At 40.2% G+C, this 16,111-nt stretch overlaps 1 protein-coding gene across 2 annotated transcripts in view; it reads right to left on the bottom strand.

The window, feature by feature from the left end:
• The window catches only part of ERICH1 (glutamate rich 1), a 163,918-nt gene that overhangs the window by 70,838 nt on the left and 76,969 nt on the right, over positions 1–16,111 (bottom strand). The window contains exon 3 of one of the 2 annotated variants that reach the window (XM_019520620.1): positions 15,225–15,359. The exons of the other annotated variant lie outside the window; for it this stretch is intronic. Within the exon in view, the coding sequence (XP_019376165.1) occupies positions 15,225–15,359 (135 nt within the window). The remainder of the gene's footprint in view (positions 1–15,224; positions 15,360–16,111) is intronic. 2 annotated transcript variants of the gene reach the window in all.

Raw genomic sequence — 16,111 nt, 5'->3', positions numbered from 1 at the left:
TGGAAATCACCTGAGCTTTTGACACACAGTCATCCCTCTATTGCTCAGGCTCCCACTGTGAAATCTTTAATTAATTTTCTATCTGGCATGTTGACAGAGTAATTGCTATCTGCCAAAATGATACCAGAACGCCACACAATAATTTCTGCAAACTGAGGATTAGACATGCAGTGCAGGAACACTAATACCTGATCTAGTGTTCTACCTGATACTTATTAAATTTATACTATATCACTCGCCATACTTATTTAAATGTCATACATGCAGCTTTTAAGTAAATATCCACTTATAAAGCATCTTCAATCCCCAAAGGTATTAAAAATATTGGCACCGCTGGCCTAATGAAACAAAGAGTTCCATAAAGGGACTTCAAAATGACTTCTACTCCCTCAGCAAAATTGTGAAGGGACATTTTTCAGGTGAATATGCATGAAAACTTTTGCCAGCAAATACGAACCAACTTAGAAAGTAGAAGTCTCTCAGGAAGGTAAGGTAATCTGAATACATGAACAAAGCAAATTGTTATAGGTCATTTGCTCAGTCAAATTACAATTCAGGCTACTTTATTTGGTATTAATCAAAGGCTACTAATCTCATAGATTAGAATGCTAAATAATGCATCACAACTGATTCAAGAGGACACAACAAAGATACAGGTCAAAGTCTTTACATCATTAAAAGAAGGAATAGGTTGGAAAATTACAATGATTCACAGGTGGCGGATACTAAGTTTACCACTGCCAGCACACAGGGCTAGATGTAAATTATGTCAGGCCATTCATTTCAGCTGAGCTTCATTTAGCTAGCTTACGCCAATTGATTTATCTGGACAAGACAACAGCATATGTGCAAAAATCACAACTCCTAGATTTCATGAAGAATTTTTAATAGTTAGCATCAACTTGGATGCAAGTGAACAAGTATTGTGTTGCAGCTGGTGAACCACAGTCACTGAGGTCACTGGCCCTTTTTAGCAGAGAAAAAGTTAAGTCCTGTGCAGGGGGTGGCTAGAATGACTGTGAGTTCTGCACAAGAAATACAGATGCAACTGTAGTGTGGGTATGTATAATTGTGGTACTAGGTACCAATAACAGTTTCCAATGTGGTAGTGCAGACTTTAGCATGGTTTGTAACAGCCTGCCAGGGACCACTGGTACATACGTGGACTGCTCACAGTGTGCACAACAAAACTGTTATCACTCTAGTGAAGGTGTACCTACCTTTGCTACAGTTGACCTTTCACTTCACTGCTTAGGTATTTCCTTAATCAGGTTCCTCAATGTCCTTGACATGAAGGGACAAGGAAGCTGCGTGTAGTATGTGCATGGCACTAGCTTGGATGCACTATATGTTCCATGACACTAAATGGCAAGCTGGTGGGAAAGGCAGAGCCATGGATTGCAGACCAGTAATGGGCTTGCTTTTTTCCCTTTAACCCACCACAGGTGCTTGGGAGGCAGTGATATAATCCCGAATTACTAACAGTTTTATTCCAATTACAGACAATTTTCTATTTGTATGACAGAACATGGCATGACATTAAAATAAATGTACAAAGAATTAAAATGTGAAATGTTGCTGGGGGAGAGTTAAGTTAAAAGTTGCCTGGGGTACAAGACTTGCCCATGTACACATTGGTTCCATGTCGAAAAAAATCCTCTCATCTGCAATTTTTATATGAGACAACTAAAGGCAACAAGGAGATGGGAACAAGAGAAAGAAATGCTGTTGTAGCAAGGCTAGTGTCACTGGAAAAAGCAGGGCTGGGGAAAGCACAGTAGCAAGATAAAATGAGAATAAAGATGACGCTGTGAGGACAGTGCAGATAGTTGATCAAATGTGGTATCATAAGCACAAGAAGCCAGTGATGGAATGTGGAAGGGAATTATGTGATTTGATTTGATCAATTTTTCTGGAAGACAGTTTAAAATTTTTGACAGTACCATTCTGGTCTAACATAGCCAGATAGCTAGTAATTTTCCTAGCCTGAGACCAAATGGAACTAGCATCTTAGCTGCTGCAAGTACCTGTGGCTACTTTCCTAGAAACAGCCATAAATTAAACCAGCTAACAGAACAGGATAACTATAAAATGAACCAGTTAGGGACTGCATCAGTGTTTTCCCCAAATTATACTGTAACACAGGTATAACTGTTACAAACAATAGACAAGTCACATATGATTACTAGGGCTTGGTTTAAATCATAGCATAGCCTGGTTGTGGGGGGGGGGCAGTATTTTCACACCCAGGTATTGTGGTACCCCTTGATTGGCTGAGGAAGGGATTGGCTCCCTCCCTTCCACTGTCACTTACGTGCAAATAAGTTAGACATGAAATAAAAGGAAGGAGAAGGGAAGATGGGGCGGAGGGGGGCAGGAAGCCTGGCACAGCCAGGGGCTCTGGGCTTGGCAGAGGGGCGGGGGGAGGAAGGGAACAGAGGGGTGGGAACTAGCCCCCCACCCCCATCCACCCAGGCAGGGAGAGGTGGAGCAGGGAAGTTGCGCTGACCCTCCTAAGAGAAAAAGGAGATGAGGGACTGCCCCCACAGTGGTGCTACTCAGTCACACAGCAGCAGCAGCAGCGCACCAGGTACTGTCTCGGCAGAGCCATGCAGGCACCTTCCTCCATGCAGAGCACGCAGCAGCCATCTTGTTGGAATGAACTGCCATAATATGGCTGCTTGCTGAGAAACTCCCCAACTAGCGGCCATACTGTGGCATTTTGTTGCAAATCTCATTTTTCATGAAAATTGCTTAATTTCGTGATTTTCATGAAAAATGTGAAATCACAATTTAAACTAGGCTCCATTGATAGCTATTCTCATTGCTATGCATGCAGTTTGTGTCTGAAAAACGTGTTTTTCCTCTTGCCCTTACCTTTTTGCATTCATTTCCCCCAGTTGCAATACCCACTTATATATATTACATTGACTGCAAACTCTTCAGGAACAATCACTTCTGTATTTATAGTGTCCAGCACAATGGGACACTGATCTTGAGTACAGCTTTGTGGTGGCAGAAATTTCACACACATGCTGATTTTTCTTTTAGTTCTATCTATGATGAAACAAGTTCTCTGAAACTGAGATAGACCTGAATGGAATCCACAGGAATAAGAACCATAGTTTCCTGTAGATTTATACTTAAATGACTGTGCTTATCACAGGTGCAGAAAAACTGCAACACTATGTATACATACATATGTATTACTAGGGAGAGGATGAGTCAGGGCCATGTGTCTGAGCCTGGCATGTGCACAACCAAGAGTATAATTTGGTGTGAACAAGTGGACATTTGGGCCACAGAGATAAGAGAAACAATACAGCATCCACCTACAATCCTGGTAGGCTTACAGACAAACTTGAGATAAAGAAGAAGAAGGGATGGTTTTAAAATGACAATACCTCCACTGACAGCCAAAAGTCAGAATATTATGCCACTGAATAGTCATCTGTAAAACTCTTTAAGTTCTACAAAAGGAGTGGGAGCATCCACATTTTCAGCATGTAAAGGTGATGCAAATTATGCACTCATGAGGAAAAGGTGAGCAAATCTGCTTAAGCAGCCTTAGGTTTCAGGTACCATTAGGGTTTTGAGTGAAGTAGAGCTTTGGAGGTCCATACCCATCCTGCCTTGTTGCAGGGATTAGAGAGGCTGCTGATATCAGCCACCCGTTCTCTTTCTTTCCTGTCCCTACAAGTTGCCTACTGTCACTATGACAACAGGAAGCCTGCAGCACAGCTGCAAGGCGAGAAAGAGAGAGCATACGGCAGCCAAGAGGGAAGAAGTGATTGGGTGGGTGGGTGGATGGGTGGGGAATGGAAATTAAAAATAGAATGAGAAGCAAGAACAGAAAAAACAGAGGAAACAAAATTGGTAGGCACTGCCATGACATGGGGACACAGAGGGCTGATCCATAGGAAGAAGGGATGTTTAACCAAATCAGCTTCAGAACCATTGAAATCAACCAACCAACCAACCAACCAACAAACCCACACGTTAAAAAATGTAGCACAGGGACTAAAGCTTCCACTCTCTTCCTTCTGACCAGTCCAACCCTGTGTAGTTCTACAAGCTTAAATTAAGTTATTTCATATCTATAGAAATGTAAGTGAGGAGACTTGCTTTGTGAAACTGAGTATTTCACTTGCACCCTAATATTCATTGCCCTTAATCGACACTGTATTTGAATTTAGACTAAACTGTAGGGCAAAAATGTTGTCTTTATGTTTCTAAAAAGACCCAGTTGGTGCTTGTAAGAATAAGATAATCGTTTGAAATAGTGGCTGAAAAATTCAAGAACATTTCAAAGCTTAGCATCCTTATGGTGATGCACCACTTGCTAAAATTGTACATGGTTGTAAAGACATCTGAGAACAGAAACGATGTTGCAGACAGAGAGGACTATGAAATCAATGGCATTTCTGTTACACGGGGATCTACACTCGCATTATATAGCTCATTCCAATTCTGTGTTTCAACAGCCGTTGTGGATAATAAAATTTGTTAATGAGCTTCACACACCCATATATAAGATTTAGGACAGTCCATATTTAAAATACAAACAGGTTGTCAATGGTTCCTAGTGCACCCCTATAAACAGAAACAGCCATTAATACTGATGTGTCACTGTTGTGGCTATTGGTTGGATGGTATGGGAAAGCTGTCATAAAGTTGCCCAGGCTTTATCTATGTAATAAACAGATAAAAGTCTCTAAGCCATATATTAGGGTGCTAATCAAGGTGGCAGAGTCAGAAACTTAATGAGCCCTCACTTCTTTATATGTTGAACAGACTTGGAAAGAGGTTAGTCAAGTTCTGCAGCCCTCACATAATTCTAAACCAAGCACACATAGTACTTTATTCTAATCTTATTTGTGCCATCACAAAACCATTGTAATTTTACTGAGCAAAGTACACCTGCTATGTTTCTCGGGGGGGGGGGTTGCTTTTGTTTTGTTTTGTTTTTGGGGGTTTTTGTTTGTTTACAAGCACAGGGCAGAAATCTAATATGAAAGAAGAAAAATATCCAATATTTGATAATCCATGTGGATTATCAAAATAAAGCTGCCTATTTAATCTTTCATTTAAAAAATAATGCCGGGGTGACCAAAATACTTGCATGAAAAGTTATTGTAATATAAGAAAGAAGGTTTAGTTAGTACAAAAACAAGATATGCAACAAGGATCTTCAAGGAGAGACATGTTTGAAGTACAGAATTTCTTGGACAACTCTACCCTGGCATTCAACATTTCTACCACTTTGTGATGTTTCTTATTCTGCAACTACCTACAAAATGTCAAGTATAATTAACTTAAAGAGAAAACTGGCTGTATAGGAAAAGGTTGCCTACTGCACAGACACCTCACCCTCTGAAGGTATTGATTAATCTATACAAATCAACAGTATCAAGGGAAGGCTTGCATTAACAGGGGCAGAGTGTGTCACTGTTGCCAGTTTTCTTTGCAAGCATGGTAAACAAAAGAGAGTGCCTCAGAGGTCTTAACAGTTCAGTAAGGACTGCTGTTTACAAAATGTGAACAATATATTCATTTTTGGAAAAGAGTGGACTTGAATCATAGTGGGGAAATGTTAGACAGGATGCCAAAAATGCCTTATATCTGAGAAAATACTGAGAATTACAAGTTTAATATCCGAAAACAACCAGGGATACTATGTATCCTTCATTCTTCCTACCAAGGGTGTAGAATGGCCCCTTTAAGTCCCTGTTTCTTGCTTGCTGATTGGTTGAAATACAATGTAAAAAAAATCAAGTTCAGTTTTGCTTTAAAAACAATATTGATTATTAAAAAGTAAGGTGAACAACAGGCAAATCCATGCACCTACACAAGATCCAAGACCTGTGACTAAGGATTTGTAGAAATAGTGGCTGAAAAATTTCACCAATTGCTGGAGAGGGGCAGAGCCATATGACAGGCAGCCCTTACAGCCACTCAGCAGTGAGGGCTGGGAGTGGGAGCCATCTTGCTGACGGTGCTTCGAGCAGGCAGCCCTCCCTCCCACTCTTCCTCTTGTTCTTTTCCTCCTTGCTTCTGAATGAGCCCCATACTGCAGCAATATTAAGTAAAAATTTGGTCCCCTGATATTTTTTTTTAATAATTCTTGGAAGACAGAGAAATGCCAAAAAATTGAAGGAATGTTAATATTGTGCCAATACTCAAAGATGACAAGCAAGATGACCTATTTGACTATAGGATGTGCCTGGGAGACAGTGGGAGGAAAGACCCCGAACTAAAAAAGGGGAACCCTGGGAACAAAATCCAGAAGTGGAAGAGAAAATAAACCTAAAAATAAAACAAAAAAACCACTTACCTGCAGCAGGAACCACAACACAACTGGAATGGGGAAAGGAACCCGCATGGCTTGTCAGCCGTGTCTTCACACAGCTGAGGCCGGCTGGGGACATCACCGGCAATCACTGGCCAGTGGGAATAAAACAAACCGCTGGTGAAGACAGCGAGAGGGAGGAAGCAGACCCGAGGAGGGCACCATCACAGGGTGCCTCTCGGGAGTCCCTCAGGGAGGGAGGAAGACAGCCCGTCAGGGCAGACACGGAGCCAGAGGAGGCTCCTAACGCCGACCCTGGCAGCGGCGGCGAGGAATGGCTCGTCGGAATGGAGGACAAGTCAGAAGAAGCCCCTACAGCCGGCAAAGGCAGCAACAGTAAAGGGAGAGGAGAGGTGGATGTAGCGATTATCACCACAACAGGTGGGGTCATCAGTGACATTTGGGAGGCGGAGTAGACTTCCCCTTGGAGAGACTCCAGGCAGGAGCAGCGTGGAGGGCTGCGAAGAGACAGGGTGTTATCCCTTCGATGTAAGGAGTAGCCAGGCGTACACAGAGGGGCTACATAGCACCCGAATAGTGACGCCACTGAAGAGAGAGAAGAGGAGGAGGGCCATATCCCAGGAAGAGCCAGATAAAGTGGGAAAGATGACCCAAGCAAGGGGCCACGGGTACCCGGCCCCACGTAGGGGTCATCCCATGGAGAGGTCTTAGGGAGTAAGACACCTAGTACCCTGATGTAGGGACCAGGAAAGGGGCTGCGCGGACCCGCCTAAACAGAGTAGAGTATTATTTTTGTGTTCTCCTTTGTGTTTCCCAGTTTGGAGGGGTTGAGGGATAGGAGTAGACGACATGGCTGAGATAGCAGCTGCGGGGCTCCTAGGGGCTTTGCTTTTTGGTTTAAGGCACTAATCAGACATCATACCCTGGAAGGAACAGGTTTCAAGGCTGGGACTACTGACTGCAAGCAACCCTAGGCTGAATGAATGAATCAGCCGCGAGAACCTGTGCCCTGGACGTAAGGAGGCTAGCAAGGCTGCAGCAGCTCAACAAGAATGGGATTGTGGCCAGGAAGATTCAGTAACCCATCAAGGTGTGGCGTAAGGTTGGGGTATAGGGGAGGCTGGAGCCCCGCAGGTGACCGCTGGACAGATCCCATGCTGCAGAGGGACCCTGAGTAGTCACCCCACCACTGGGGTAACGTTCAAAGTTGTGGCAGGTGAGATTGGGGGAGGCCACTCTGGGAGCAAACACCTACTCGATGGCTTATTGGAAACTGTGGGGCGAACGCCACCAGCCACCTGGATCAAGGCCGCATGCGACCAAATGTTCAAGGCCCAGCGGTCACAGGATGTTAGCCTGTTCTCACTCCTGAGCAAAATAATGGAAACGGTGATACAAAATTAAATAAAAAATGAATTTAAAAAAGGTATAATTAATGCAAGTCAACATACATGACTTTATGGAAAATAGGTTTTGTCCAAATGATTTAATTTCACTCTCTGATGAAATCTTAAGTATAGTTGAGAAAGGTAACTGCAGAGACATAATATATTAAGGCTTTGGTAACTTAGTCCTGCATGACCTTCCTGTTAAAAGGTAGCACCATACCAGTGGTGCTTAACTTCCCACCCATGGCCCAGATCTGGCTTGTGGAGACATGTCATCTAGCCTGCAACACTTTCCATGTGCATGTCCAAGCACTTGCACTGAGGCAAAAATCCCCAACTGAAATTTGTGCTGGTCCTATCTGAGCTGCTGCAAGCACACATTCCTACATGTGTGGATGCACCCTGAGAAGTCAAATGGGAAGTACTTGAAAGTTAGGCCTGTTAATAAAAAATACATTTTAATACATCTAAATTCAAAATTACATATCTAGGGAAAAGGAACGCAGGTTGAACCTAGAAAATGAGAGACTGTATCTGGGAAAATAGTAGACAAGTAACTCAACTCTGGCCTCCAATATAATGCTGTGGTCAAAAGGGCTAATGCAATCCTAATCCTTGAATAGGGAGCAGATATGTGACTGTACCTCTATAGCATTGGAGACACCAATACTGGAATACTACTTACAGTTCTGGTATTGATATATTAAAAATTGTGACATAATTAACCAGTGAACGTATCTGAGGATTGGAATAAATGACTTACAATGAAAGACTTAAAAAACTCAATCTACTCAGCCTACCAAAAAATATCAAGGAGTGATTTGATTAGTGTGGGTAAATGCCTTTATAGGGAGAAAATACTATGAACTAATAGTACACTTCAATCTAGCGGAGAAAGGCAGAACTAATGGTTGGAAGTGGAAACTAAAGAAATTCAAATTGGAAACAAGACACTGGAACAGTGCAAGCAATTAACCGTTGGAGAAATTTGTTACAGAAATAAAGCAGTCTGAACAGCTGTAGTGGAATAGGGTTAGCTGTGTACCTCTTGGAAAGAAGCCTTTGTCCCTGATCACCTACCAAGGTAGGTTCCTGTCACCTACCAAGCAGGTGAAGAGCCAAGTGCATGATTCTTCTCCAGCAATATAGATTTAATATTACTAAACCTCCCTGACAGGTTTGCCCCATGCCTTAAGTGAATCAAAGCAAACTGTGGATACACACAAGGAAGGCAGCTTAATTCCCATCTCAGCGAGGGTGGAACATTGTAACAAGTAGAGCTGATCTCAGTATTTTGAGGGAGATGTGCAAAACTGTAGCTGACGCCTCATAGGTAACATATTCCTTTCTGATATGATTAAGCAAACCATTGTCTTGGGATTCTGTGAGATAAATCCCTATACTTAAGTAACTTATTTACATAAAAATAATCTAACTAAGCAAGGTCTTTGGGGTCCCTTTTCTTGAGCCTTCTTGCTACACAAATAGCTGTTCCTTTCTACTCCAGTGGTCGTATTCATTCACATTTTCAAAACTCTCTTTGCAAGGAAGAGTGCTAGAAACAAACTCGTCAAGTAAAGTAAAAACTTAAAGTCCATCTCTAGTCCTAAACTGCTAGTACAGTCCTGCCAGTTCATCAGTAATGAGACTCCAAACAGTTTACTTATTAAGGGATAAACTATACCTTTATCATATGTCCTGTGTAAGGGCAATCTGCAGTTAATTAGATTAGGGCTGCTTCTAAGAGTAATTGATATAACTGCCCAGGGACATAACTTTGCACAGTCTCATCAAACCTTGGCACAATCCTATACATGGAACACACTCAATATACCATACTGAGATATACATGTAGTACACAATGCACCATACATCTTCTAACTCTAAGAAAGAAGGGATGGAGTTAGGGAAGCAAATCCTCTTCCCCCTCCCCCTCCATGTTATATCTCTCCAGCCTACCAAAGTTTAAGGGTTTACCTGTCAAAAGCAATATGGTACTTTTAACAAAAATAGTTAACGTTTTCGTGTACGAGGCAGGACTCATTATTGTTTCACCTGTTCTTTGCCATTTTACTTTAATACATTAGGGTACAAAAATGTTAGCTAATGCTGAGCAGTAAGTAAGAAAAATTAACTTGTGATTAAATAAAACTTTGCATGACTGTACTTCAGAGAATGGCCTTACAAAACACAATGGTATGTCTCAAAGGGCTTATCCCAAACAATGCATTTAAATAGAAAATTATGATGAAAAAATTATAGTAATAATAATGATAGTGATGATGATGATGGTAACAAGAACAACAACAATAAGGAATAAAATTAAAAAGCTTTAATGACTTCCTAAATGAAGTCAGTATCTTTAAATAAAGAGATGAAGATACAGACTCAGCCACCAGAATTTGATGGACGATAATTTATCTATAACTTGAATGCTATACTTTGTATTCATGTTCTTGTCAAAAGAATCAAGTGCAGTACAAAAAACACACGTGCATTAGAATGATGTCATATCAAAACAAATATAGAAGAATGTTTTAAAAGAAAATAAGAGCTTCCTTGTTTCTCTATCTACCCATTTCATTCAGAACCAGAAAAAGTATCAAACAAGTCTGTCTAGGCTACAGAATCACTATGGCCCTATTTCTGCAGAAAGGAAGGTAGATTTGCACCTTTAACACTAAATCTATCAGAGATGTACAGCATAAGCTTCTGTAAGCAGAGGGCTTCCTTCAAACATCAGAAGATATACATATATATACACAAAGCTATGCACATGGTTAGTCCAACTGAAGTTGAAATCCTTATTTTAGTAACATATAGTGAATGTATGTTGTCTGATATACTCAAAAGTTAACACAATTTTTTGATGAGCACTGGGAAGTAAGCTAAAAGGCTAATAAAAGAATCCTACAACCAACAGCTAACAGAAGGGGACAGCAAAAGAAGCCAGTTTTCTTCAAACCACAAACCCTGGAATATGAACTGGGATTGTACAAACCAAGTATCAAGAAAAAGCAAGGTGCAACACAAGGTTTTTTTAACCTCAAACTACCTAAAAGTTACTTACGCAGTCACAATGATTTATGTAATGAAAATAAGGGAAAATACAGTAGCAATGCATGATATTATTCATTCTTCCATGACAGGAAAAGAGAGCTTGGAACACTCAAAATAATATGCAGATAGACAGATGAAGATAGATGCTGTGATATCTTCACGTGGATATACTTTAGCGTTTTTGTTTCTTCTCAGGAATCTAGCCTGGACAAAACTATCATAAATAAGAAATCTCATCTTATGGGTAGATCACCCATGAGGCAACTACCTGAGTAAGGAGTGAGAGGAATAAGGGATGAGCAATGTTTTAGCGCACTTTGTCATATTTCACAGCTGACAAAGATTAAGTTTAATCTAACCAACCTTCATGTATAATTTTCCCAAATATTTTTTTAAAAGCTGCTAAACTGAGAAACACAGCGTAAGTATGTCATTTTACCATGGGCTGATTTTTGCATCACAAAATGTCTATCCTAGCCTTCTCAGATCTTACTTTCATGTCTGATGATGTTATATCTTAATTTAGATAGTAAACTTGGCAAACAAGGGCCTGGTCTTATTATATGTTTTCAAAACAATGTGCACTTCTGAACCACTTTATAAATAAAGTTGTTAAAAATTAAGAAAAGAAATTAAGGGTCTAACATAAATACAATCTCTCACCATAATTTACCCAACTCTTTTTGTGACAGGGAAACTGATTTTTTCTTTCATTTATACTGTCAGTGCTATTACTTGCCATTACTTCTGGGTTCAAGATAGCCTTGAGAAGATAGCAAAGTACCCTTTTATAATCTATTATTAGCTATCATTTACTGAATGCAAATGGTATGGCTCAACTCTGTATAGAATTTGTTCTCCATTTAAGTTTACCATTAAGCATAGACTACAATGGAGTTCGTTTACATCTGCAGTAGCTGGCCAATATTCTGTTCCCATGGCCCTTATTCATGAGGAATGTGTGGCATTGATGAAATTTCAAAGAAAGTCAATCAGGTTTCATTGGTAAGGAAAAATATGTAAAATGGTACATGTGTGTACACAGGTAGACTTGTTCAGTATGTTCAACTCTCACTGGGATTTTCTTTTCTTTTACTGTTTTTTTACACAAAATTTTATATATTTCTTTACTGGAGCTAAGAGCATGCACCAGACATGAGTGGATGAGTTAGCAGATACAACTGTATTTCTGTACTAGATCTTAGCACCTGACATTCTGCCACATGGTCCTGACAAAGCATAACTTATAATGGCAGTTTGGGCATACACACGTATGCTCAAACTGCCATTCTTGCCATATCTATTATGCAGAAATAAAAGCTATATAAGTTTAGAAAAATATTCTTTCCCCTTGTGGCTGTTCTATTTCCACACTATTATCAATTGCGACATCTGTTATAGCTGGTGTACTCACCTCATATAGGTGGCCTTTAGCCCTAAAATTAAGATATGATACATTTCAGATCAACATCTGGGCCCACTTCAATCTTTCCTACATTAGGTGTCCCTCCCCTTGCTGACTTCAGTGAGCACCAAATCAGACTTCAAAAGTACTATATAAGTCAAGTAAATATAAGTGAATGAAACCTACACCTATAAAAATTAATAGGGAGACTTACATAATTTACCAAGGTTAGCTGTTAAAACCTCATAGGCACAGAAGGCAATATTTGAAAGAGCAGAATGGCCTGCAGAAATATATTAGCTAGTTTACGTCTCACCTGACAGCGGATTAAGCCTTGAAAATGCTACAACTTGAATGTTACTGATATTGTAGTAGAGTTGAAATGTTGTTAAATACAATTCACCTCTTGAGATTATACAATAGCTGCACTTCTAATGGAAACAAAATCAGATTGAATGCTTAAACCCATGGCTCCAGTTCATGCACTAAGATCACAGCAAAAAGATATACATGGGAGCAATTTACCCATACTATTCAAGAGAGACAAGTCATTGTAATTACTGTAATTATTCTGACCTCTATGCTGCATAAAACCCAGCTTGCATGTATTTGACTCATAGTCTGTAAATTTAGGAGCCCTGTAAATGAACATGCAAATCCCCATCTTCTGCAAATCCTGTAAGTACATAGAGAGCTCTATGAGCCCAGTGCACATAAAGGATTGTTCCTGTTGCCATGAACACCTAAATACAATTTGAACACAACTTTGTAGCAAAAGTTGCAAAGTGTCCAGGGATCTTGGATGCATTCACATACTAAAAGAGCCTTTGTGTACCCTCCAGTGAGCCTCTTCTGCTGTAGATGTATGTGTTATAAGGAAACCCTCTCAATTTGGGGAGCTTCTGTAAGGAATACCAAAGCAATAAGTCAAGCATCAGTGAAAGAAACACAAGAAGATGTCAGTGGCAGTGGTTTGAGCTGAGTGGTGGTTGTGCAGTGTCAGGCCTAGATAAATCATCCTCACCGGTTTGCTTCAATAAGCTTACATATGCATATAAGCAAGTACAATCCAGGGTCTTATATTTTTATGAAGGAATTGTCTAGTTGTAAACTTGAACTGTTAAGTTTCCAAAGCAATGTGGCGGACATGGAGATGAAAATTCAGTAAGCCATCTGTGATTAGAACTGTTAATAGAAATGTTAGGCAATTGATGAAGTGAGCTTCAGCTCAGAAAAGCTTGTGCACTCTCTCTCTCTCTCTATATATATATATATCACTGCTGGAGTCTTGAAGTTCTTAACATCTAAAATAATTTGCTTTTCTGTGGCATTTTATTTTCGCTCACAATATTTCCATTTCTAAATTCTCAGTTCAAGAAATTAAAGTGTTTTAGGTTTTCCTTAAGGATCTATTTATTTATAATTAGACCAAAGATGGAATTTGTTTTGTTTAATCAGACATTCATTTAGCTAAAAACTTTGTTCAGATGAATAAATGCCTCAGACCCGATTCTAAGCTCAGTTATGTTTACAACTCTGGTTCTCTCAAATTACAATGCTAACATGAATCAGAACTGGGACCCTGCTACTGTTAACCTAGGGCTAACAGTTCTAATAGAAGTAAACTATCCTTCAATAATTAAATCTGTTATTAAAAAAGACCTTATAGAAAAATTAGAAAGGGGCTTATTTCTTTGGAATCTTTAAGAGGAGGCTAGATAATCACCTTGCTGGGGTCGTTTGACCCCAGTACTCTTTCCTGCTGGGGCAAGGGGTTGGACTCGATGATCTGCTCAGGTCCCTTCCGACCCTAGAAACTATGAAATATGAATCCAGTTGAACACAAAGAGAAAAATGCATCATTTAAATTTGGTACCAGAACAGTTTCCTACAAAGAAAATATAGCCACCTTATGAGGCAATTAGGAGAGAAAAAGTTCAACAAGATTGGTTCTTATTTTAAAGATGCATTAGGATTTTTGCCAAATAATCTTGCTGCTACACAGCTGCTTTGATAAAGTGACTTTTTAACTAGAAATATCTCTTTATTGCACCTGACTTTTATGTGGAGAAAGATCACTCTTGAACTTCCTTTTGTGGTCTCACCATTCCAGGAGACGCTGTATTTTTGACCACTCATTCAGTCTCTCTGTCGATACCTCTTTCAGATGAGAAAGTCTACCTTTCCATATCTTTATGGAAATCCTAAGACATTTGAAAGCTCCATTTGGAAGCTCTCTCTCCAACCTATAGCACTCTTGTTGATCAGGCTGAACCTGACCTGGCCTTTTGTATCCACACCCTTCCTGGAGGTAGGACCACTATAAATGTGCAGCACATTTTGTTCAGAATAAGTAATAACATCCATTTCCACAGGAGCACAGCAATCAGATTTGCAAAGTTAAAACTATTGGCCTGAACACTTTCTCTTACTAAATCTCAGGACTACATTCAAGAGTGGACTCAGTTTACTCTTTGTACAACACACCTCCATAATCAATTATACAGTGTTGCTTACATTGTTTCTAGCAGTGGTTCCCAACCTGTGGTACACGTACCACCAGTAATACATAGACAACCCGTCAGTGGTACGTGTTAACCGATTTATAATGACTTTATATGACAAAAATTTGCTGGTGATACTTAAGGTTGAACTGAAAAATTTGCTGGTGGTACTTAATTTTAAATTGGTGGTGCGCAATCTGTCAAGTTTCGGAACTGTTGGTTTATAGCTTTCTCCCTTATTCTTCTTATGTGGCATCCATGCTATAGTCAAATTCTAGCCTTAGCTACACTTATGAAACTGCAGCAACATTAATTGACATTGCAAGGTTGCAACCAAATGAGGCACTTGGTTCTGAAATTCTATAAGGTGAAAGTCTGCACAAGTGGACATACATCTTAAATTCATCCACTCTACTTTTGTTGCAAAACACTGACACCCACTGGCAGCAACAGTTAAATACTAGGTTGCTCCCATTTGGTTCTACATGATTATCTGGACACTGAAATGCCTTTTGGAAAGAAAATTATAGAAATAATCACATTGTGTATCCCTTTACCTGCTGTATCTTCATTACTCTTAGAGCTTTCAGAATCTGGGTCATTAATAGTGTTTGGACTAACTTGGATGTAGCCCTCAGGAGGCAGACTCACTGTGTATAGCTTTCTTGGAGGAAGGATCTCATTATCATCACCTGCAAGAAAAAAAACAAAATGTCTGTCTAGTAACTTTGATACTTTGTGAGTCATTCAATATTGAATAAATACAGTGGTAATAGTGGAGTTATGAAAACTTTAGACTTAGTGAAAAGAGAGAGAGAGCGTCAGACAAGAAGCATCTTCAAATTATTTAGTATACTGGGATGAACAAACTAGAGAATCTGAATTCTGTGCTTGTTAAAAACCAACAACCCCCCCCCAAAGTCATTACTATGAAGTGTGCTACATCCTCTTTTTGGACCATTCCTCCTCCAAGGCTTTAGAAGTATCTCTTATAATGAGTTGTTATATTTGAAAGACGCGGCTTTGCTTCCTTCTGTTCTGCATTAATGAGCACTTTCTCTATTACAAGTGTTTTTTAAAAAGAAAAATGGGGAGTAACAGGTTCTCAGTCTGATTTTTTTCCTGCGAGCATCAATTACCAGTTAAGTTTCATAGTTTCTAGGGTCGGAAGGGACCTGAGCAGATCATCTAGTCCGACCCCCTGCCATGGCAGGAAAGAGTACTGGGGTCAAGTGACCCCAGTAAGGTGGTCATCCAACCTCCTCTTAAAAACCCCCAGGGTGGGAGCCTGCACCACCTCACTTGGAAGCTGGTTCCAGACCCTAGCCGCCCTGACCGTGAAGTAGCGCCTCCTGATGTCCAACTTAAACCTTCCCTCCGCCAGCTTGTGACCGTTGTTCCTGGTCACTCCTTGCGGCGCTCGGGGGAACAGGGACTCCCCCAG

Source organism: Gavialis gangeticus, unplaced genomic scaffold, assembly GCF_001723915.1.
Source record: "Gavialis gangeticus isolate Ggan-Ray unplaced genomic scaffold, GavGan_comp1, whole genome shotgun sequence".
NCBI classification, from domain to species: domain Eukaryota; kingdom Metazoa; phylum Chordata; order Crocodylia; family Gavialidae; genus Gavialis; species Gavialis gangeticus.
This window is presented reverse-complemented; position numbering and strand designations above follow the sequence as displayed.